At 36.0% G+C, this 24,436-nt stretch overlaps 3 protein-coding genes across 6 annotated transcripts; 2 read left to right on the forward strand and 1 right to left on the reverse strand.

The window, feature by feature from the left end:
* Nucleotides 851–7,005, reverse strand: LOC18786621 (ATP-dependent RNA helicase DBP3). Its single transcript, XM_007218896.2, has 7 exons — nucleotides 6,068–7,005; nucleotides 4,780–5,427; nucleotides 4,407–4,495; nucleotides 3,511–3,610; nucleotides 2,908–3,159; nucleotides 1,709–1,875; nucleotides 851–1,305 (listed from the first exon to the last, which is right to left on the reverse strand). The coding sequence occupies exons 1-7, from the start codon at nucleotides 6,224–6,226 to the stop codon at nucleotides 1,020–1,022; spliced, it is 1,701 nt and encodes a 566-aa protein (XP_007218958.1). The 5' UTR covers nucleotides 6,227–7,005; the 3' UTR covers nucleotides 851–1,019.
* Nucleotides 15,395–17,668, forward strand: LOC18785511 (OTU domain-containing protein 6B). Of its 3 annotated transcripts, none has more exons than XM_020558457.1 (3): nucleotides 15,395–15,706; nucleotides 16,019–16,120; nucleotides 16,424–17,668. In XM_020558457.1, the coding sequence occupies exons 2-3, from the start codon at nucleotides 16,029–16,031 to the stop codon at nucleotides 17,292–17,294; spliced, it is 963 nt and encodes a 320-aa protein (XP_020414046.1). In that variant the 5' UTR covers nucleotides 15,395–15,706; nucleotides 16,019–16,028; the 3' UTR covers nucleotides 17,295–17,668. The 3 variants fall into 3 exon arrangements, with proteins under 3 accessions (XP_020414046.1, XP_007218692.1, XP_020414045.1); XM_007218630.2 differs by having other exon boundaries at nucleotides 15,396–15,679; XM_020558456.1 differs by lacking the exon at nucleotides 15,395–15,706 and having other exon boundaries at nucleotides 15,732–16,120.
* Nucleotides 19,259–23,129, forward strand: LOC18785256 (GABA transporter 1). Of its 2 annotated transcripts, XM_007220768.2 has the most exons (7): nucleotides 19,259–19,426; nucleotides 19,891–20,121; nucleotides 20,386–20,483; nucleotides 20,841–21,027; nucleotides 21,194–21,324; nucleotides 21,996–22,229; nucleotides 22,676–23,129. In XM_007220768.2, exons 1-7 carry the CDS (start codon nucleotides 19,294–19,296, stop codon nucleotides 23,054–23,056), a joined length of 1,395 nt encoding a protein of 464 aa, XP_007220830.1. In that variant the 5' UTR covers nucleotides 19,259–19,293; the 3' UTR covers nucleotides 23,057–23,129. The 2 variants fall into 2 exon arrangements, with proteins under 2 accessions (XP_007220830.1, XP_020413470.1); XM_020557881.1 differs by lacking the exon at nucleotides 21,996–22,229.

Consider the following 24,436-nt stretch of genomic DNA (forward strand, 5'->3'; position numbering starts at 1 on the left):
CCCTAAGGATAGTACTCAGAGGCATTACTGAACTTGTGGACCTAGTCATCCACTAGACCAAACCCCTTGAGTTATGCCGACAAAATTTTTTAATTACACCTAAAATTACGTGTTTACATATAGCATTTTCTTTATGACAAAACAAATAGTTACAACATTCAAGTTAGTGGCGTATTCAATGCGAATTCTTATGTCCTTGGAATGAATAAAGCGAAAGTTTATTTATATAGATTGAGCATTTGAATTTGGATCATTCATGATCAATATGCCCAATTAGTAAACATGAACAAAATAATGCAAACACCAACAGGGTATTAATTGGATTGGCTCAGATTTTTGGTGTGCTCCTAAGTGATTCTAGATCAAATCTCAACAGGGTGTTAGTTGGACTGGGCCAAGTTTTTAGTGTGCTCCCAAGTGATTCTAGATCCAAGTCCCCATAATATCCGTGTGTGTGTATTTCCCTCCTCTCCTTCTTAATTTTGGCAGAAGAAAAAAAAATTATGCAAACATAATCCAGCTTTGTTTTGTTCTTGATTGTATTGATGAGTAAGACGACAAACAAGAAAATCAAGAATGTGAGGACAAAAACGATAACAATGCATTTGATAATATTAAGACTATTAATATTATACACTTCAGTAAAAACAAATTAAAAAAATAGAAGTTTATTTTGAGAAAAAATAAGAAAGGAAGGATAACGAATACACTTTGAAAATCTATATTCCCGGTGTTAACCTCTCAATATTTTAAACCATACGAACAACATTATAAGAGTCATTGGTAAAAACTCTTGACATATAATCTGATCTCCTAATTAAAAGTAAGCAAACTTTGCACCCTTTTACACTTGAAAATGAAAATTCAGTGTTATATATAGCATTATATCGTTGTAGAAGTTCTTACACAAGTTGACAAGGCTAGCAAGATGAAATGTATCATAAACTGACAACATTTGGCAAAACTGGTAAGCGAACAAGGAAAAAAAGCAAACTCAAATGTCAACGTTCCGGCATGGCTTATGAAAAAGACATTTTTCTTAGGGCGTCAGGCACTGCCTGCCCACATTGTTCAAGGATCTTCGTCAGCGGTCCAGCAAGCTCTGCGTCTTCTCTGGTAAACAAGCTATGCAATACGCCATTCACAGTGTAGCGAGCCATTCTCGTGAGGATTTGAACGTAACCCTCGATTGAAAGAGTCATATCGGGTATAATTACAACTTCATATTCACCCAATTCGGTTGTACCAATTTGGTCTATGTCAATCATGGAGACTGCAGGCCTTGCCCTGCCCTTGGATTCCACACTGAACAGATGACAAAGACAAACAATGAGTCATTTGCACAAAGAGAGGTATGAACAAACATAGAGCAGCATCTACAAGACATCAAAAGGGAAGCAATACTCTTTCTTTTGCAAGCAAACCAAGGTATACGATCAACTTTGGTTTTTTTAAATGATAGATTAAGAGCATGTAAACCGAGAATGTACATAAATTCTACCTTATAGTCCAATGTAAACTAACGTCTACCTTTCTGCATACAAGCCTTCAAATTTATGACTAGAAACTCAATTGATTGAACAAGTTGCCTTCAGTTTAAACCCTAAAGTTGGATAACAATCAAGTCCAAACATATATTCATCATGAAAAAATGAAATGAAAGTCATCAGAAGTGTCCATGAATAAAATAAAGAGTATGAACATCAACCTGTTCCCAACTTCTGAGAAAACTGAGTCAGGTGAGATGGAATAGCCCTTGAACTTTAGCGCATTAACTAGTTTATGATGCTTGTTATCTTTCCCTACTATATATAGCACCTTTGAAGCCTGAGGACGGAGTCGACCACCGTAAGCCTGATCAAGAACTTGGATGGCCTGCAAAAGTATTTGACAGTATAGCTGAAAATGCTACTTCAATGATATATTCCCCAAGAATACAGTTTAACTAACTGACAAATTAAATAAATAAATAATTACCACGAATGCACTTTCTCCACTATAACTCAGCAACATCTTCTTACAAACTACTCATGTATTTTTTTTTTTTTTTTCAACACGAAAGAGAGATCAAAAGTATTTATGCAAATATATTTTATGGAATCCTTCTCACTTCTCAGTGGGTACGTGAAAGAATTCTGGAACTTGCTCATGAAAAGAATTCCAAGTTCCAAGTTCCCCTCTTCAACAAACCAACCCTAAGTACTCTATCATTACCATCCAATTCTTCAGATTAAGATATACATTAGGCATTGAGGATTACAGCTCACCTCCATTTTCAACTCTGGAAAGTTACCATCCTACAATAGTACCTCTAACCAATATTATCTTCTTCTTTTCAAATATATATATATATATATATATATATATACTGAGGAATCCCTCAAATAATTTTATTTGAGGGACGCCATTTAGGGTACCCTACAATTTTTTTTCCAATGATCCAAAGCATCTATTTTTTAGGTCTTCATTCATAGATCATTCTTACAAAAAATTAGACAAATCGGAAACCGTTTCAACATTCAATTGTGTCATACAAAATCAATGAATACGGTGCTTCAAGAAAGTACTAAAATTTCAATAACTCAATTGAATGGTCAAATGATATCAGATTCAAGTGATTTTTAGTAGAGAAGATCTTTGAATGAGTATCTACAAAATAGATGGTTTGGATTAGTGAAATACAATCTGGAGTGGGCCCTACAAGGGGTGTCCTTCAAATAAGCTTATTTGAGGGATCCCTCAATGGAAGCTCTCTGTGTGTGTGTATATATATATATATATATGTATCAAACTTCCTACATAAAATAAAATAATTATAGTAGCAAAATGAAACAAATTATGGAATGATTTTCTTTTGGAAATACAGTTAACCACACAATTAAATTTTTGAGAAAATCATATACATACCTTTGGTAGTTTTTCTTTCATCAGACAAATGTTTACAGACTGAACGATGCATGCACTTTGACCGGTGACAGAATTATTTAGAGATAATCTATGGACAGATCCCATCAGAAGATTTTGTAACCCTCGAACACAGGCATGTCTATAGCAATCGCTGAAAACAACTGTATGGGTTTTTCCACTCATAGATTGGCGAATGGAGTTTATTTTATCAAAGCAACCTTGTTTATAGAAAGATTCCAGTCCATCAACCACCTGTTCAAGTGACAAGGGATGCATTACAAACTTTTTTTTTCTTTCTGAAAACAGGTAGAAAGAAAAGGAAAATAACATGTCGTGATGGTAACAGTTTGGTGGATTGATGATCATTGATTAAAAAAACTGAACTGTTAGTTCTCATCGGCTAAAGGCCTCTGTAGCTAAGTAGACAAATTCTACACTTATGGACACACTCAAAAATATAAAAATGACAAAAAAGTCCCCAGGAATCGAATATATGAAACCTTATGTAACAGCGGTTGTGTAGTTATACGTAAATAAGGTAATCAAACGTGCACCTGATATTAGATATTGCATAACAAATAAAAAAGTTCACAAACACATTACCAGCAAGGAAACACCAGATAGATCTACGGCCTTCAAGGAAAGAAGCTCTGAAAGTCTCTCAGGTGTTGCAATCATAAACTCAGGTTCAGAACTTTTCAGACTATTTATTTACAAAACCAAAATTTAATCAGCAACTGAATAAAGGCAAAACTGTATATGAAAGGCTAAGTAGATCCAGCACATACAATAAAAGCACAGAACCAACAACTTAAAGCTTATAGCTCTGCATACATAGAGAAAGCAAACACACATGTGCATCAAATGCAACAGCATCATTGTACATATATATATATATATATATATATATAATAATTTTTAAAACTTCAATGATAAAATAAAACTAAGGTGATGAAACTCACTAACTAATATTTACGTGATAAGGTCAACAAGTACATAAAATGAGAAATCCTCCAAATACTCTTTATTTAATCGAACGGAAATAACATAAATATAAATAAATATAACGGATATGAAAGTTCCACACAAAAAACAAGGATATCCAAATGGTATATGTCTCATCAAGAACCAATAAGGCACTGAACTTGAACAGTTTTGCAAGTATTCATTTCAACTCAACTGTCAATTGCATCCAGGTTCATAACAGGGTTTCAAGCAAAATGCATACAGTTTTTTAATTGGACTTGGACCAGACTAAATGATTTACCCAGCTAGGCTAGGCACACTGTACTTGAGTATATTAACTCAAACTTTTTGCCATATCATAGGTACAAGAATGCCCATGACAAGAACTCCAGTATTCTGAATAACCTAATTATTGGCTTTGGATACTAATAAAAGGCCACTTGCCATAAACTTTGGGTCAAATCCGCAATAAACATTGCCGAAATGACATTATCCTTAGGCACCAATTTCATAAGATCAGAGTTGATATTTACCCTTCAATCTGATGATCTAAGGAAGCACCAGGGTGTATACTCACTGTATGTATTCCAAGAACCTTCAAAGGTCTGCATACTGAGCGTACCTTCAAAAATATCAAACAACCAGATTAATCTTTTAATGAGGGCATAATGTCTATTATATATATTTAAATTAATATTTCATGTGATATATTATATCATGCTTAAATTAATATTTTTAAGCCCCCCTATTTATGTCACTTTCATGGGGTCTATATTGAACCTTACAGTGTTCAGCCACTCAAACTGGTCTTTAAAAATTTCAACAATGATTGCTTAAAACCATTATGTAAAGACGATGAACTGAGAGGCAAGATCAATGATAGCAATGCTACTATATTACACAAACCTGGGTAGCTTTCACCTGGGATGGAACAAGGAACAAAAGAAATGGGCTGGTTACTGATAGATCTTCTTCATCCTTTCTAGAAATTGAATCAGCAGCGCTGGAAACCATCCATGCAATTTGCTCTATTGTAGAAGAAGTTCCACTTGTCTCTAATATATCCTTTCGAGCTGAATAACATTTCCAAAACTCAACTCCCCAAGTACTAACAAATAAAGGCTTGTCCTCCTCATTATTGTAGGTACCATCACAACGCAATGAATTTTCTATTGAATTCAAGCACTGAATCAGATACTTAGATGGACAGTCTAAGTTTTCAGAGACCTGTCCATGATGCCCATAGACGCCACCATTCCCATTCAGCTGAGTCTTTTTCCTTCCTGGGTCAATTTGGCTTTTCTGGGCCGTGCTATTAATTGATGTCAGTGATTTCTTTAGCTTATCCTTCAAACTTGTTACTGTCTCCTTTTCCTGCCCTGGATTATCTACCTTTTCACTATTTCTTAGAGTTTCTTTACTTGTCTCATTAAAAAACACCTTCTCATGATTACGTGGAAGCATCTCTTTCTTGGTTGTTTTTCTTTCAAAAGTCTTTGCACCATTCCTGTCGTTGAAGGGATCATCAAGGGTAGGAAGGCTAAAGCACATACCCTGCAATGTCATGATAAATAAAACTGGTCTTAATTACTCAGGACCAGATATTCAAATCTAAAATGCTTCCCTGAAAATTCCTCAAATATAGGAAAACGACTGTAAAACTTGGCCTCACATATCATGTGGAGGTAGCAACACAAGAACTACTTAGGAAGCCACCCAGTTGAAATGACAAAGATCAACACAGTTATACATCGACAACTTTTTTTGCAGAAAGAAGGTTAATTCAGAAAATGCTTGATAACAGAAGGGTAAACAAACTCAAGCTAATCCCATAGTAAATGTACAATCTTTCAAGACAAAACTCAAGCGCGGACACACAACTTATCCACCAATAGAAGAAAAAAAAAAATATATATATATATATATATATATATCAAACTTAGACTCCATATTGACACACCGCAAAGAAATAAGCACAAAACCCAAAAGAATCACATAAAATAAAGAACCCATAATTTCATTTTCCATATACTTCAATGCAATCTTAACAAAATATCACAAACTGACATTCACATAAAAGAGATACGAATTTCTCTTTTTTGCTCCATGTGTTGTTTTTAATCATACAAAATAATCAAATTTAAGAAACCGTGTTACTCCAAGAACAGAAAGAAGAAAGGCAAACGGCAAGTACCTGACATTTGCGGCGTTTACCAGAATGGCGGCGCTTCTTGGCGGCGATAATGGAGGCAACACGAGCAGAAACTGCAGAGGAAGATTGGTCATTCTTGCGGAGTTTCTTTCTATTGGTCTTGTTCTGCTTCTTCCTCACTGCATCGTCACCTTTCGCCATAGCAGCAACGCTCAGAGACAGGGGAGGTTGCTCTTCTCTTCAAGTGAGGTCGGCGGTTTCTAGTGTGTGCCCTTTCGTGACTTCAGTTGCGGTTGGGGGTGTAAGGGTAGTTTGGTAATTTGAAAACTATATTGCAAGGTTTAAGCTTCTGCTGTGTCTGAAACTGATGCTCGTTTGACGTTCGAGATGCGATGGTTCGCGACCTAGGAATGAAGAACTATTTTTCTATTGTAAGCCCAAGCTTATTTGAGATGGGCTTTTTATTTCAATTAAGATTTGGTGGTCGAAAACCCACAACTGAAAACTGTTTACACGACACCCAATCCTTTTACCCTTTTTTTTTTTTTCTTTTTATCACAAAGTATTTTTGAAGTTTACGAAATTATCAGGTTGCATTCTTTTTTTTTTTTTCTTTGTGTCATTCGTGATCCTCATTAACATGCGTGCTCAAAAGTGGTCTATATCGTCTGGTTCTGTCCAAAAGTTTGTCAAATTGATGACTTAGCACATATTAAAAATTCACTTTGATTTTAAATTAATGATATTAAAAAAATCCATATGTTATTGTTTTTTTTTTAGGACAAGCGATTGGGGGAGGGGACTTACTCAAATATTCATTAGATACTTGGGGTTTCAAACTTGTACTTATATAGGTGGAGGTTGAAGAGCTCAACGAACGTAGCTTTACTCCACTATGTTATTGTTGATAATTCAAACAAAAAATGTAAATTAGCTTGGGATACTGAAACATATTAAAAATTAAGTTTCAAAACATATAACTCATAGAGAGTTAATAACAAACAAAAATAACGAATAATATGGAAATTGGGGAAACAAAGATTTCAATAAAACCTAGCATACTTGAAAGGTTCATATTTAAATAGAGGTCTTGCAGAGACTTCATTTCACTACCTTCTTCATATTTCTTTTATTGCTGCATTTTAGTGCATGCATTCATGCAAGCATGCATGTCTATTGACGCAGCACAAGCACAAAGGTTTCAAGCGAAACCTTGAGTAACAATAAAACTGGATTCCACCAGAAAATTAAGAGAAGCTCTCTTGGAATAATGTTATTAAAAACTGAGTTGCCAGAAACATTAGACAAACCTGTCTAAATACACAATTCTCAACAACCCTCAACCCTTCAACTACTAAGGGAGTTATTACATAAAACTGAAAAAACAGGATTAATTTGGAGTCTTAATAACGTAACTCCTAAACTGTCCAAAACATAATTTATTGGAAAATTAACTACCAAACTTTAACTGCAGTTTTGGAAGGCCAAACGACCTCAGAATGCCAAAATCCACCTTATGTCACAGCAAAGCTGTGAGTTACACTCGTGGCGTCGTTCCCTTTCCGAAAAGGTATTTTGCATCCTAATCAGAGCTTGGACGACAAAACTGCATATTCCCGCTACGTCCTTTTTCTAGCTCAACCGCGATAAAATCTGCCATCTGTTCTACATCATCTATATAACCAACAAGTTAGGGGGTGGACAAAGCATGAAGATTCACTGCAGATCTGGAGACAATGATTCGCTTGCAAATTTTGGCAAATAGACAAGAAACTACTTGGAGCTTCAAACCTAATATATGACCAAAGTAGAGATAGCTTCACATGTGAACGTGAATGTACTTACGTGATAAACGAGCATCACCAACTGTATGCTTATTATCCATATGATAATACATGGAGTATATATGATTTAACAACCTAAACAATGATTAAGTTTTATATATTTTTCATAGAGATAGACCATTTACATTGAGTTAAAAAATAATTATACTATTTATGACTCCCTAAACTAAGGAATATAATTGGAGTTCAAATTTTATAGAGACCTCTTAAAATAACTTTTGTGTTATAAATCCACATGTTATGGGTTTATAGGTTATGGATGCCCACAATAATAGCCACTATTAACCTATCATAAAATACCCATCATTATATACTTGTAACCTACCAGTTATGGTTGGTAAATGATTTAGGCTCTCTACCCCTATAAATAGTGGATCCAAATATGAATGGAATACAAGTTGATTTGAGCAAATTATATTGCCTCTTTCTTCCTCTTATTTCTCCTTACAAATTCCATAGTTTCACAACATGTTAACAGCACGAAAGCTCTTGGTAATGTTCTTCTCTATAGCTTACAGTCATCCATATATATTTTATTTTATCTACAAAACTCGATGACGGCTGATTTTTTTAAAATCATGTTTTTGACATGATTTAAATTGTTGAGAGTATCACCTAATTTAAAGTCTGTATGCTTATGGGTCCTCCAATGAATGCATGAACATGTAGTTTTTTTTTTTTTTTGGTTATATGACCACTATTAATTGAAAACTTGTATGCATGCATGTTGTAGCTATTTAAAACACGAGTAGTATGCAATTTTATTTTTTTTTTCTTCTTTTCTACTTTGAAGTTTTTATTTTATTTTATTTAAACACAATATGTTATGATGAGTTTTCTTTTTCTTTTTCTTTTTAACAAGAGATTAGGGCCTGAAGTTCCTCGATCCTCATAATAGATACGGACCTGAAGTTCTTTTATCGAATCAAAACCTAAGTTTCTGTGATTCAAAATAATTGAAGGCATGAAGTTCCTCAATTCTAATTGTCTAAACATCCCAAACCAGAAGTTTTGGTGATTATATTTATGTTTTACTATATCAACAATTTTTCTTGAGCTCTAACATATTCCATTTTATTTTATATAGAAAATATTGAACTTGGCAAAGCTCAAATTTGTTGCACTTGACATCTCTGGAAAGAACTACCTTTCATGGATCAATGATGCTGAGGTTCATCTTGAGGCTATGAACCTAGGGGAAACCATTAAGGAAGGCAATGAGGCATTCTCTGTGGATCAAGCGAAAGCCATGATTTTTCTTAGACGCCACATCCATGAAGGATTAAAGTGTGAATACCTTACGGTCAAGGATCCGTTGGCCCTTTGGGGAAATCTCAAGGAAAGATATGACCATAAAAGGATGGTTATTCTTCCTAAGGCTCGCCATGACTGGATGCACTTGCGTCTACATGATTTCAAATGAGTGGCTGACTATAATTTTGCTCTATTTAGAATTAGCTCGAAGTTACGACTTTATGGAGAGAATATAACTTATGCATACCTATTGGAGAAAACTTTCATCACATTTCATGCCTCCAATGTGGTTTTGCAACAACAATATCGAGAGTGAGGTTTCTAAAAGTATTCAGACCTCAAATCTTGTCTACTTCTAGCTGAACAGAATAATGAACTTCTGATGCAGAACCATCAGTCCCGTCCAACTAGATCTGCACCACTCCATGAAGTGAATGCTGCCTTGGCACCATATCATGAGGCATATGCTACCTCATCACATGGCGACCACCGTCGAGGACATGGTCGTGGTAGGGGTACCCGTAATGGTCAAGGCCAAAATAGTAATAGCAACTGCTTGGGTCCAAGAAATACCCAAGCATCTCATAACCACCAGAAGTGGAACAAACAAGACAAGACAAATGGCTCTCAATCTTTAGCTGACAGGGTGATTGAGGAAGCATGTCATAGGTGTGGTACAAATGGGCATTGGGCACATGTATGCCGCACGCCAAAACATTTGGTTGATCTTTACCAAACCTCAATCAAGGGCAAAGAAAAAAAGGTTGAGACATATTGGATGGATGCTGATCCAACAGAGTTAGAACCAGTGGATGCAACTCACCTTGATGTTTCAAACTTCTTTGTTATACTGATGGCAAATCTTTTGATCCTATGATTGATGCTGGGATGCTCCCCAATTAATTTTGTTGTATTTTTTTTTTCTTCGCTTTATACTGTTTGAGCTAAGTTTATTTCCTGTTTATTTTTCTTTTTCCTTTTCACATGTTAGTTTGGATCTTGTTCATTGAATAAAATTGAATAAAAGACTTTATTTGCATTTTATTTTTCCGAATAACATTTAATATATATACATATATTCTTATAAATTTTAAGGCATGGAAAACAATCATGGATGCTCTCGTTTTGGGGGAAATGACGAAGATATTTGTCTTAAGGATAGTGCAACTATGCACACAATTCTTCGAGATAAAAAATATTTTGATAATTTACATTTATCAAAAGCAAAGGTAACTACCATATATACTAGGTTTTGCAAACCTAATTGACGGCTCTGGAAGAGCTCAAATTTTGTTACCCAATGGGACTCAATTCTCCATTGATAATGCTTTGTACTCTTTGAGATCGAGAAGAAATTTACTTAGCTTTAAAGACATTTGAATGAACGGATATCATATTGAAACTAGAAAGGATCACAATGTGGAGTATCTTTGCATTACCACTAATATCAACAGCCAGAGGCGTATATTGGAAACACTTCCTACTTTCTCTTTTGGGTTGTATTATACAACCATCAAAGCAGTTGAAGTCCATGCTATCATGAACCAGAAGTTCATTGACCCAACGACTTTCATGTTTTGGCATGATCGTCTTGGGCATCCTGGATCTACAATGATGCGTAGGATTATTTCAAATTCAAATGGACATCCTTTAAAGCCTTACCATAGTACTTTGTCCATTGATCAGTCTTGCAAAGCTTGCTCCCAAGGGAAATTGATCATCAGACCATCTCCGTCAAAATTTGACTTTGAATGTCCATCTTTCTTACAGAGAATCTAAGGGGATATTTGTGGGCCAATTCACCCATCTTGTGGACCATTTCGTTATTTTATGGTTTTAATCAATGTATCTACAAGATGGTCACACGTTTGCTTATTGTCAACTCGCAATGTTGCTTTTGCTAGGCTCCTTGCTCAGATAATTAAATTATGAGCACAATTCCCTGATTATCAAATAAAGTCAATTTGACTTGATAACGCTGGTGAGTTTACCTCCCAAACTTTTTATGCCTATTGCATGTCACTTGAGATTGATGTTGAGCACCCAGTTCCCCACGTCCATACTCAAAATGGATTAGCAGAAGCTTTATTAAGCGTCTCCAGTTCATTGCTCGCACTTTGCTATTGAAGACAAAGTTGCCAACTTCTGCTTGGGGACATGCAATTTTACATATAGCAACTTTAGTCTGCTTGAGGCCCATTGCCCAACACCAATTCTCCCATTTACAACTTGCCTTTGGGAGACAACCCAATATATCACATTTAAGGGTTTTTGGTTGTGCAATTTATGTGCCAATTGCACCCCCACAACGCACTAAAATGGGTCCTCAACATCGATTGGGAATATACATTGGTTTTGATTCACCAACTATCATTCGCTATCTCAAACCTATGACATGAGATACTTTTATAGCACGCTTTGTGGACTCTCACTATGATGAGACATTTTTCCTGCGGTTAGGGGGAGAAAAGATCGTTCCTGAAGAACGGCGTGAATTAGGTTGGAACATATCCATTATGTCTCATCTTGACCCTCGTACAACTGAAAGTGAAAATGAAGTACAAAAGATTGTCCACCTCCAGCAAATTGCTAATCAAATGCTAGATGCATTCACTGACATACGAAAAGTGACAAAATCACATATACCTGCAGCAAATACACCAGCAAGGATTGATATCCCAATCAGATTAACCAATTTTGCAGCAAATGAATCATCTACTGCACGCCTGAAGCGAGGTAGACCTATTGGTTCAAAGGACTCAGCTCCTAGAAAGCGAAAATCGAAAGCATATTCCAACCCCAATGAAAACGCTCATGAAGATATTATTGGGAAAGAGATTGACCTTGAACCTACAATTCATCCAGAGAGTGAAAGTGTCATTGAAAAGACACAAGCCAATGAAGAGGAAAATATATGTAATACAAAAATTTCTGTAAATTTCACATGCAATGATGAATTATGCGACCGTAGTGAAATGGTTATCGATGATATATTTTCTTTCGCAGTAGCTGCTGAAATTATAAAAGGTCATGAAGATATTGAACCACGATCTATTGATGAATGCAAAGAGAGGCCTGATTGGCCAAAGTTGAAAGACGCAATCCAAGTTGAGTTAAATTCCTTGGAAAAATGTGGTGTATTCGGACCTATGGTTCAAACACCGCAAGGTATAAAACCTATGGGATATAAATGGGTGTTCACAAGAAAGCGTAATGAGAAAAATGAGATTGCAAGGGATAAGGCACGACTTGTTGCGCAAGGATTTTCTCAAAGGCCTAGGATTGATTATGAAGAAACATATTCTCCTGCTATGGATGCAATTACGTTCCGTTATTTAATAAGTCTTGTAGTTTCAGAAAAACTTGACATGCGTCTTATGGACGTTGTTACTGCATGCTTGTATGGGGAGTTAGATGCCAATATTTATATGAAAGTCCCAGAAGGACTCAAGTTGGCAGAATCAAACACTAAATCACGGAACATGTACTCTATTAAGTTGAGACATTCACTATATGGGTTGAAACAATCCGGACGAATGTGGTATAACTGTCTTAGTGAATATTTGATTAAGGAAGACTACATCAATGATCCCATATGCCCTTGTGTTTTTATAAAGAAATCGAATTTTGGATTTGCAATCGTAGCATTATATGTCGACGACATGAACTTAATTGGAACTCCTGAAGAGATCATTAAAACTGCTGAATATTTAAAGTGTGAATTTGAGATGAAAGACCGTGGAAAAACTAAATATTGTTTGGGCTTGCAAATCGAGCATCATCCCAATGGTATTCTTGTCCATCAATCAGCTTACACTAAAAAAAAAATTTGAAGCGATTTTATATGGATAATGCCCACTCGTTGAGCACTCCAATGGTAGTTCGTCCATTAGACACAAATAAACATCCATTCCGTCCTAAAAAGGATGATGAAATGATACTCGATCCAAAAGTACCATATCTTAGTGCGATAGGTGCTTTATTATATTTAGCCCAATGTACTAGGCCAGATATTGCATTTCCAGTAAATTTATTAGCCAGGTATAGCTCAGCTCCAATGCGTAGACACTGGAATGGTATAAAGCATATCTTGCGCTACCTTCGCGGAACAACTGATATAGCCCTGTTTTATTCAAACGAACCTTTCAAGGGTCCAAATCTTGTTAGATACAAAGATTCTAGGTATCTCTCTGATCCACATAAGGGTCGCTCCCAAACTAGTTATGTGTTTACTTGTAGAAATACAGCAATCTCATGGCGATCTACAAAACAAACTATAGTTGCTACCTCTTCTAATGTGTTTGGTTAAGATCCCTAGTTCATCATATTCGGAAAACATGTGATCTTTCTTCAATAACAAAAGCTCTGACAATCATGTATGAAGACAATGTTGCTGTATAGCTCAAATTAAAGAAGGGTTTATCAAGGGTGACAGAACCAAACATATACCACCAAAGTTCTTCTACCCACATGAGCTTCAGAAGAATCAAGATATTGAAGTCAAACAAATTCGTTCCCAAGATAACCTAGAAGACCTCTTCACCAAAACTCTTCCAAAGTCTATATTGCAGAAGTTGGTATATGGTACAGGGATGGGATGACTTTACAAGCAAGCAGATTATTGAAGATCATGGGGAGATATCAATCGAGGAAACTCCTCAGTTTTACTACATCGGATGTATGTGCAATGTACTCTTTTTTTCTTCGATCAGGTTTTTATTCCATGTGATTTTTCCTGACAAGGTTTTTAACGAGGCAACATTTAGCACGTCCAACATGATGTCATTATATGGTGGACATCCAAGGGGGAATGTTATAAATCCATATGTTATGGGTTTATAGGTTATGGATGCCCACAATAATAGCCACTATTAACCTATCATAATACCCATCATTATATACTTGTAACCTATCAATTATGGTTGGTAAATGATTTAGGCCTCTCTACCCCTATAAACAGTGGATCCAAATATGAAGGGAATACAAGTTGATTTGAGCAAATTATACTGCCTCTTTCTTCCTCTTATTTCTCCTTACAAATTCCCTAGTTTCACAACATTTTGTGGGTTTTTAGCTAAATTTTAACTAAAAAATAAGGAGCATCAAAGTCCAAGCCCATTGGAGTTCTTCTATATGGATAAGCAAATGAGATACTTTATGGTGCCTCCTGTTACACCGCTCCTATTACCCACTGGAAACAAGCCGTTCCCAGTACTTCCTTTTACCCACTCGAAGCAATCTGTTTTCCGCACTTCCTTTAAGCCATAAGAAATAATTAATTTTCTGATAACTAGTTTTACCTACTGGAAATAAACATGTCTCGGTGCTCTTTTTTACTCGTTGGAAATACGCTGGTTCCAGCACCTCTTTTTACCTAATGGAAATAAGGGAAGATCCTCGCCTTATATAATTTGGCATTCATGACCCAGGCAAAGGGACCTTTCTCTAGGTTGCTGCAAGCATCCAAGCAACCATTGACCCCTTTCCCTTGGTTACTGCCAGCATCCCATACATAACCTCCTTAAATGTTTCTCTCACATTTCTATTCTTGAAATCCTTCTTCCCTATAAAGCCCAGACAGAAGCATAACCCCAAACCTTTACTTCATCCTCCCATCTCTAGAACTCATAAACTTCTCTAAGAATCATACCCATAAACACCATAATCTTCAAAGTCCCAAGCTTTGCATTCCATCACCATAGTCAAAGTGTCATTAACCACCAAAATCTCCTAAAAACCTTATTCCCAAGCTCAAGAATAGCCAACACCAAGGGAAATACATGTATTCTCATTTGCTAAACTTGTGGTCTTTAGCTCCCACACCTCATGCTTCTCATGTCAAGCCCTTTTCTAATTTTGTCTCAAGCATTGAATCTCATTTCCATTTCTAGTTCAAGGAGCCAATGAGGAGCCCAAACAAAGTACTCTCTAAGATTCACTATCTTTCGGAGTGTTTTTGGGTTTAATTCTTGCTAACTCATAAATGGGGTACATAAAGGCTTGATGCACCTTATTTCTAGCAATCCAGCAACCAGCAACCAGTCAAGCCTTCCAATAAAAAGACCCCAACAATCACCCAATTGTTCTTTGTAATGGTTGTTTTGTTGTATTTGTTCGTTCTTATGCGTTGTTATTGTTGAGAGTCATATTTTTCCCATATCTATCATAAGTTTTGTCGCTTTAAGACTACATGAGATAATAGGTGTAAATCGCGACGACGCTCCTTCAAATAGTGATGATAGTGTTCATTTAGGCACTAAAAATTATGCTTAATGTGGTCACGTGGGGTATAGTAGTATTTTTAGCATGTTATTTTTCCCATTCTCTTCTCTGTAACTCTTTATCTCATACCACCGTCACCTCTCTAGATTCTCAAACTCTCAGTTTCAGCCGCAATCCCTAATTTCATTTACTCAGCCCATATCTCGAACTCAAACCCTAACCCAAACTGTCATCTCTTATCTCTCATCCATCTCTCATCTCTCACACTCTGTTTCTCTCTCAAACTCCCAGACGTCGCCGGTCAACCAGGGTCATCAACTGTAGTCTGCAAAGGGTAATCAAATTTGATTAGGACTCTCAGATAATTAGATTTCGTTAGACATATCAGCTAAAATAAATTTGGATTTTCAGGTTCATAATCTCAGCATGCCCAAATCGTTGGTTCAAATCCGTGAACCGAAACAGTGTCTTAATGTTGGGTTTTTTTATTGTAAAATTAGCTCTTGGTCTTTGTATATCGTGGTGTTATCTTTCATGTTTGGATTTGGTTTAGTCATGAAAATTTCTTACTTTCTTCTTTTATTAGATGTTGGGTTAGGCCAGGGTTTAGTAAGTGTGAAACTTTATGATCTTCCTGATGGATAATACTAACACTTTTCAACGTGGCTTTAAGGGTTGCTCAAATGGAGGATGCCCAAGAAGTATCTGAAACAATGCCAGACAAATTATCTGAAAATGCACAGGAAACTCGCGACGAAATGCTTTCAAGGCACAGGTTGTTTGCTCATCAAGTCTGCATTTTTATCAGTTGTTTTCTTCTACTTATTCTTATGATGTTGTATTTGGCTGGTGGTTACATTGGTAGTGCAAATAAGATCATTTTAACTTATATATATTTGCATTGATGAAATTGTGTTGGTGATGCGTTTTCATGTTCTCCAAGAAGTGGTTGATATAACAAGAATGACGATTTATTATATGTTCATTGAGGCTGGTGCCTTAAAATTGTTTAGGTCGACCTTGTTAACTTTCCCATAGATAGTTCTGTTATTCCCCTTTGACATGTCTGCTTATACAGGAAAGAGATATCAAAACTTCAGGACAAGGAAACTGAAATGAAGAAGGCAGCTGCCAAAGGGAGCAAGGCTGAACAAAAAGCTAAGAAAAAGCAGGTGGAGGAAGAGATTTCTCGGCTCTCTGCTAAGCTTAAAGAAAAACATGCTGAAGAACTTGCTTCATTAGGCTATAGCACTAGTAATGGAACTGAGAAAGCCAAACTTGACAATTTAGTCAAAGCCATAGCTGGTGTTTCTGTCATCAGTCAACCTGACCAAGCAAAGCCCAGCAAGAGTTCAAAGAGGCGGGACAAAAGGGCTCAGCAAGATGCAGCTAGGGAGCAAAGAATTCAAGAAGAGCAGAGCAACCTAGTTAGTGATCGAATGATTGAGAATGAGAAACTAGCGAAAAAGCTTGAACCGCTTGGTTTGACCATTAATGAAATAAAGCCCGATGGTCATTGCCTCTACCGAGCTATCCAGGATCAGCTGGCCCATCTTTCCGGAGGTTCATCACCTTACACGTACCAAGAGCTTCGAGAAATGGTGGCTGCTTATATGAGGAAGCATGCATCTGATTTTCTCCCATTTTTCTTGTCAGAGAATCCAGTAGATGGAGATTCTGAGGATTCACTTGCAGAGAGGTTTGAGAACTACTGTAAAGAAGTGGAGTCAACAGCGGCATGGGGAGGACAGCTAGAGCTTGGTGCTTTAACTCACTGCCTCAAAAAGCATATCATGATATACTCAGGATCCTTCCCTGATGTGGAGATGGGCAAGGAGTACAAATCTGATAGCAGCAGTACTGGTTCTTCTGATTCGAGTATTATGTTGTCGTACCATAAGCATGCATTTGGGCTTGGTGAGCACTATAATTCTGTGGTCCGAATATGATAATCGAATAGCTGCTGCAACCCACGACAAAAACACACTTGGTTTGCTCATCACTTGGTTTGTAATTTGTGGTGTGAACAAGCACGTTTTGAGCTCTACATTAATTATTGATACTACAGTAGATTGGTTATATTCAGATTGGTTCTCCCTTTAAGTTTTCTAAATTTTCTGGACTAAGTTTTGTAGCCAAAAGTTTAGTAATCCAGATGCTTTAGAACCAATGTTCAATGCTGTCAAATCTGTAATTGGCGGTTTGTTCCTGATTATTGTATTATTCTGGGAGTTTTGAAAGGAATGGAATATCATGGAAAGTTGTAATGAAAAGGGAATGAAATGAGAAAGAAAGGGAACAAAATCTTGTTTTATTAGTTTTATCATTGTATCTCTATTAGTTTCTTCTTTTCCTTTTGGATGGTGTATATGCCTTGCTATTAGTTGTGAAAATTGCAGCTGTTGACATCAAAGCTGGTATGGCTGTTATTTTGTTTATTTATCATATAGTGTTTTTACTACTATTTTAAACTATGACTCACTAGTGTCATATGTTATGGTCTTTATTTGGCACTTTTTCACTTCAACTCTCAAGCTACTGGACTCCTTTTCTCAGTACCTTGAGAGTTGAAGCGAAAAGGACTCCTTTTCAGTCAGATTACTGTCACATAGGACATTTAAAAAAAATTCTTATACCATCGAGTCCCTTTAGACCAAAAAAAATATTGAGTCTCTTTTAAAGATTATCTATATGAGGCTGTTTATGCTTTGTCGTTGGTGTATGTAGTGCAAATGAGATTAGAAATGGGGGAAGGAAATTTGATGCCAATGAACAACGTGTTGTTTATGCCGATAAATTCGATCTCTCGGCTGACAATGAGATATACTTAGAGCACATTTGCAAGGTATGCAATGGAAGGTCATGGAATTGGAGAAGCTGTGCAAGAAAATGCAAAATCAAATGGCAAAGTTTACAAAATCAAGAGCATCAAGCCAAATAACAAGAAGAGAGTCTGAAATTGAACTCGCTTAGGCCAGTCCAAATAACTGCATGAGAAATTATCGCCACAGAATTTTTGTTCGGCCTATTTTCCCCTCACATTATACAAAACTGGTCAATCTACTCTCACCATCATCTCTCGCAATTTTATCCAAAATACCATCAAATAAAATCACGTGTCGAACCTTTTGAGGGCCTCTTGGTCATATCATGCCATATTCTATACAAAAAGTGCCCTTAAATGTCGTCAAAAGAAAGTCAAGTGTTGATAACGTGACTTACTAAAATAAGGCCTGAAATGACAAAGAGACCCTTAAAGATAACTCATGTGTTCAACATGTGACTCTATTTGACACATCCTATTATGAAGGTAGTTTGACCAGATATCTACATATATTATGAGGAGAGAACATCATTTGACTCTATAATGTTAAACAAAAACTCATTTTCTGACAGTAAATTAAATAAGCATGCGCACTGCCAAACAGAGATATCTTAATCCATTGTCGCTCTAGGATCTCAAACCTCTCCATGTAAATTATACGTTGTTCTTTCTTCATATAGCGAATCCATTGTCGCTATAAAATGATTTGGTTTCAGGTCCCATTTAATCGTCACTGTTATGACTTTTGAGACCAAGAAGCACATATTCTACATAAAAATAATAACCAAATTGTATCTTATTATAATATGCCTTCGGCGGACGGCTTTCTTGACTTGTCCAAAACAGTTTTTGAACTCTTTCCAATATGTCGTCGTCGTGCAAGTGCATCTAGCTTTTATATATCATTTCTTATGTTGTATATATTTCTTCATTTTATTTATTTATCTTAATTTTAGCATCCAACAGTCCAAAGTGTTTGGTTGACTTTGACTTGGGCATGGCCATCCCTTTCTTATGCTCTCATCAGTATAGCGAGTCACCCACCCAAGTACTGGATATACTTATATGTGTCACAGCATACACTGAAGAGAGAGAGAGAGAGAGAGAGAGAGAGAGAGAGAGAGATGGGAACGGTGGCTCCAAACTTGATGGAAGTATCTGCAACTGCAACTGCAAGTGTTCACAAGGAAAACGGTGTGGTTGCCAACCCTCCAAAAGAGCTTGATGCCGGAGCCTTGTTCGTCCTCAAATCTCAAGGTTATTAGTGCTTAGAACTTAGTATATGATATGATATTGTTTGATTTTCTTTTTACTTTATGCCGGAGCTTTCAGTACTAGGGTTCTATTTTCTCTTTCCTTTTCTTTTTTGGGCTTTTTAGGAGTAATAATTCTTAACTTTATGGCCAATTTGCATTTTGGTCTTCCAACTTAATTTCATTTCCTCTCCTACTGTTGATCCTGTCGTCATATTTGTTACATTTTCTGTCAAATTTAGAGGTAAAATGGTCATTTCAAGTCAAGTCCGTTGGAGTTTTTAGGAACAATGGTCCCAAAACTTATACTCGTTACATTTTGGTCCTCAAACTTGAAAAATGACTGTTTAGTTCCTTAAATTTGACGGACCAAAATACAAATTGGCAAATGATATACTTATAAGATGTATTTATCTACTTCTCCGTCTCTAAATGTTTTGAATGTGGGTGGTTTGATTTGTGGTATAGGATCGTGGTTGCATTGTGGGTATCACTTGACGACATCCATAGCGGCTCCCGCGCTTCTAAGTCTTCCCTTTGCGCTCACCTTGCTAGGCTGGGTTGGAGGACTCATTTGCCTTGCCTTGGCTGGTTTAGTCACTTTCTATTCCTACAATCTTTTATCTCTGGTTCTGGAGCACCAAGAAAAGCTTGGACATCGTCAGCTTCGCTTTCGAGACATGGCCAGAGACATTTTAGGTGAGTGTAATTGTTATTTTAGTGTTTTCTTGAAACAATGTCGTGTACGTCGAATTTGTTGATAACAACTAGATGTCTCAATAGTTTCCAATTTTTCTATTTTTTTTTTCCAAAGATATTTATGAACGAAGATTTAAAACATAAACGGTTTGAATCGTTGAAGTGGAATTCATAGTGGATCCCACATAATGTCTATTTGAGAAATCCCTCTATAAAATGAGACTATATATATTTATGCATGTGGTTAATTTCATGCGTTGCCAGGTCCTGGATGGGGCAAATATTTTGTTGGTCCTTTGCAATTTTGGATATGTTATGGTGCTGTTATTGCTTGCACTCTACTTGGAGGGCAGAGCCTTAAGGTTAGTGTGTCCCCCAGATTTGTCATTAGTACACTTTGGTACATTTTTTAGTATATACTTCATGTTTATCAACTAATTCTTTATTTTGGGGAAAAAAAACAAAGTTATTTGTGAAATGACAGTATTATCGTCTCACTGAAAAATTACTCTATTTCTATCATCACGCTACTAGAAAATGCCTGATTAGTATACATTGTGGGTCGACAAAGCGTGACCAAGTTTACACTTATAGTTTAAACAAAATAGCTCACTAAACATGAACACTTCTAGTTTACACTTCTACTTTATGGTAGTGAACTTGGTAGATTTATGTATAAACTTAATATATAATTGTCTTTTCTTGGGTTTCTTTGGCAGTTTATTTACCTGCTTTCCAACCCAGATGGGAAAATGAAGCTCTACCAATTTATAACTATGTTTGGAGGCGTGACACTACTTTTGGCTCAAATGCCATCCTTCCACTCCCTAAGGCACATAAACCTTGTATCTCTTATCCTTTGCCTTGCATTCAGCGCTTGCGTCACGGCTGGTTCTATATACATTGGTATTATTAGGGCATATTTGATAATCATTTCATTTTTAATTTTCAATTTTTCTCATCACTTTTTCTAAAAGCTGAAAACATGTTTGGTAATAATTTTCGTTTTCTGTTTTTAAAGAAGTGAAAACTAATTTTCAAGAAAATATACATATTTGTTTTTCTTTTGCAGGACATTCTAATAAGGCTCCTGTAAGGGACTATACCGTGAAAGGAAGTGCAAAAGACCGCAGTTTTGGTATCTTCAATGCCATTTCAATCATCGCTACTACATATGCAAGTGGAATAATTCCTGAAATACAGGTATTTGACCTAATTTTTCATTCTTTACTTGCTTAAATTGTTGCTCATGAATTGAAACTCGAAAAATGTTTTCTTGTTAAACAATCAAAGAAAAATTTGTGAGATTGTTCGTGTGATCACGTGGTAGTGTACAAAAATTATTTATCATGTTAATACGGCCATATTCACAAGTTTTGGCCCATACCACCAATCTATTTCATAATATGAATCATTTTCACTTTTTAACTAGGTGATCATTGGTATATCATCCACGCAAAAATTCACTCAAATCGAAAATATTTAATTATCTTAGTGTAACTAAATAAATAAGCGAACACAATATTTTCGATAAACAAGTAAATAATCGCGATAATAATCAAGTGGTTGAACGGTCGATCTTTCATTTGGATGAAATTTCACAAGAAGGTTAGGATTATGAATTTACATTTTGGAGTAGTCCCAAACGAGTAACTAGTGGCATATGAACTTACTGGTTAGCGCTTGTGCGTACTTGTATGTATATGGGCTAGAATAACAGTTTCATAATAAAATAGGGTAGATTGTTTTCCAAGAAAACAATATTGCCATAACGACAATCAATTATTTCTTTATTTGAAAGATAATGAGCTAAGAAATTAATCAATTATTTGTATATTTGAATTCAATGGGCTAAAGATGTATCAAACTTGCAGGCAACTTTAGCTCCTCCGGTAAAAGGCAAGATGTTCAAAGGCCTTTGTGTTTGCTATAGTGTGATAGTGACAACATATTTCAGTGTGGCAATCTCTGGGTACTGGGCGTTTGGAAATCAAGCAATGGGAACAGTTCTTTCTAATTTTATGGGTGATGAGAAGCCTTTACTGCCTACCTGGTTTTTGCTCATGACCAATGTCTTCACTCTTTCGCAAGTTTCTGCTGTCACAGTGGTAAGACAAACAGAAAAGCTAGCTTCAACATTTCTTATCCCAAAGCCCAAAATAACCTTACTAATTACTTTTCCAATTATAAAAAATTAATTTTAAAATGGACTTTTCTGGGTGGACTTTCAAGCCCACAAGAAACCCAAACGCCGACCAATATAAGTTTAGAGTCTTTACATATGTGCATCTTAAAACCAATAAAAAAGCATATTACACGTGAGTTAGGTTAGTTGGTCAGGGCAGTAAGTCCGTTCTTTACACTCAAGTTTAAATTTTCCTTCACATAAATTAGGATTTAGGATTATTTAATTTTTTTATCAATAAATTTAGGAGTATAATCGGAAGTCTGGATATATTTGTGGGTGATGGGTGCACTGATCAAATGCTTGAGTGCATTTAGAAGCTCCATGCATCTTATTCCACAAGACTAACATGAGTCTGTCTATCTGTAGGTTTACTTGCAGCCAACAAATGAAGTGTTTGAGAAAAAATTTGCAGACCCAAAGATGCCTCAATTTTCCATCCGTAATGTTGTGCCGAGATTGATTCTCCGGTCACTGTCCGTCGTGGTAGCTACAATATTTGCTGCAATGTTGCCTTTCTTTGGAGATATCATGGCCTTGTTTGGGGCATTTGGATGCATTCCTCTAGACTTCATTTTGCCAATGATTTTCTACAACGTAACTTTCAAACCCTCCAAACAGAGCCTTATTTTTTGGGTGAACACATTGATAGCAGGAGTTTCCTTCTTGTTGGTCGGGGTAGGGGCAGTGGCATCTGTTCGACAAATAGTTCTTGATGCCAAAACATATCGCTTATTTGCTAACATGTAAAAAATAGTGGAAACAGTATGTATCTGCTTTCAATATCTATAAATGAAAATTCGGAGCCTTTTAGATAGGGAAATATTTTTGCTGTCACTTTAACTTAAAGTGTATGTTCATTATCCTTTTTAATACTTGACACGTGTTCATAAGCATAACTATGGTTAACTTTTTACATTGATTTATGTAATCATGGTTATATTTATGTACACGTGTCAAATGTTGAGATGGGTGATAAGCCTACACCTTGGGTTAAAATGGTGAGCAAAAATGTTCCCTTTAGATAGATGATCCATATATAATTCTCTGATACACAACTATAAAAAAGCAAAAAGACGACGGTAAATCATCGTCGTGTATTGGGTTTTTCAATGGTCGTGGAATCCACCGTCATCTTTTCCCTCATAAACCACGACGCTAAATAACCGTCGTTGTTAACATATACAACGTCATCAACAAATACAAAACGACGTCTTTGTACTGCAAAAAGATCTAAAAAAAGCAATCGAGGATGACAATAGACGACCAACTCTCAATAAAAACCGTCGTTAAAAAGGAAAAATATGACACATATTAACAGAACAAGGCCGCAAGATAAACATACAACGACGAAAATACAAATACGACGACGTTAAATATAATTTTCACGACAATAAAAAATATGACGTCTTTAAATACATTAGAAGACGACGTTATTTATACCTACTACGTCGCATATATAAAAACAACCGTCGTAAAATTAATTTTCCACTTCGATTTTTCGATAAAAGATGACGTGGAAATAGTTGTCAGTGTTATTATTTACGACGTATATGTTAATAGAGTAGACGTTGAAAAACTAAACAACGTCGGTTACAAATATATGAGAGTCGTATTACAAAATTTATACGTCCTATTTTCAGAAACAAACAACGACGATAAATATTAGACGTTGTTAAATAAAACAACGTCAGAAAAAAATAATAACAGACGTGTTTAGTCTGCTAAAGTTCTAGAAAATAGTCGAGGATGAGAATAGACGACCAACTCAAAAAAATCACCGTCGTTAAAAAGGAAAAATATGACACATATTAAAAGAACAAGGCCGCAAGATATACATACAACGACGAAAACTAAAATACTACGCCGTTAAATATAATTTACCCGACAAGAAAAAATATGACGTCTTTAAATACATGAGAAGACGACGTTATTGAAATCTACTACGTCTCTTATTTACAAAAAACCGTCGTGAAATAAATTTTCCAATTCGATTTTTCTGAAAAAGATGACGTGGAAATAGTTGTCAGTGTCATTATTTACGACGTATACATTTATATAGTCGACGTTGTATTTATATGTATTCATTACTCACGACGCACTTAATAATATAGACGACGTTGAACTTCT

The sequence above is a fragment of the Prunus persica genome, chromosome G2 (assembly GCF_000346465.2).
Source record: "Prunus persica cultivar Lovell chromosome G2, Prunus_persica_NCBIv2, whole genome shotgun sequence".
In the NCBI taxonomy this organism is placed as follows: domain Eukaryota; kingdom Viridiplantae; phylum Streptophyta; class Magnoliopsida; order Rosales; family Rosaceae; genus Prunus; species Prunus persica.

What these genes read in the sequence shown, in the direction of transcription:
- LOC18786621 (XM_007218896.2), bottom strand. Translation starts at nt 6,226, where the DNA reads ATGGCGAAAGGTGACGATGCAGTGAGGAAGAAGCAGAACAAGACCAAT. An exon ending in CCCAGGTGAAAGCTACCCAG is followed by an intron (nt 4,496 to 4,779) that starts GTTTGTGTAATA and finishes ATATTTTTGAAG; the next exon opens with GTACGCTCAGTATGCAGACC. An exon ending in TATCTGGTGTTTCCTTGCTG is followed by an intron (nt 3,160 to 3,510) that starts GTAATGTGTTTG and finishes TCACTTGAACAG; the next exon opens with GTGGTTGATGGACTGGAATC.
- LOC18785511 (XM_020558457.1), top strand. Translation starts at nt 16,029, where the DNA reads ATGGAGGATGCCCAAGAAGTATCTGAAACAATGCCAGACAAATTATCT. An exon ending in GAAATGCTTTCAAGGCACAG is followed by an intron (nt 16,121 to 16,423) that starts GTTGTTTGCTCA and finishes CTGCTTATACAG; the next exon opens with GAAAGAGATATCAAAACTTC.
- LOC18785256 (XM_007220768.2), top strand. Translation starts at nt 19,294, where the DNA reads ATGGGAACGGTGGCTCCAAACTTGATGGAAGTATCTGCAACTGCAACT. An exon ending in TTGGAGGGCAGAGCCTTAAG is followed by an intron (nt 20,484 to 20,840) that starts GTTAGTGTGTCC and finishes TTTCTTTGGCAG; the next exon opens with TTTATTTACCTGCTTTCCAA. An exon ending in GAATAATTCCTGAAATACAG is followed by an intron (nt 21,325 to 21,995) that starts GTATTTGACCTA and finishes TCAAACTTGCAG; the next exon opens with GCAACTTTAGCTCCTCCGGT.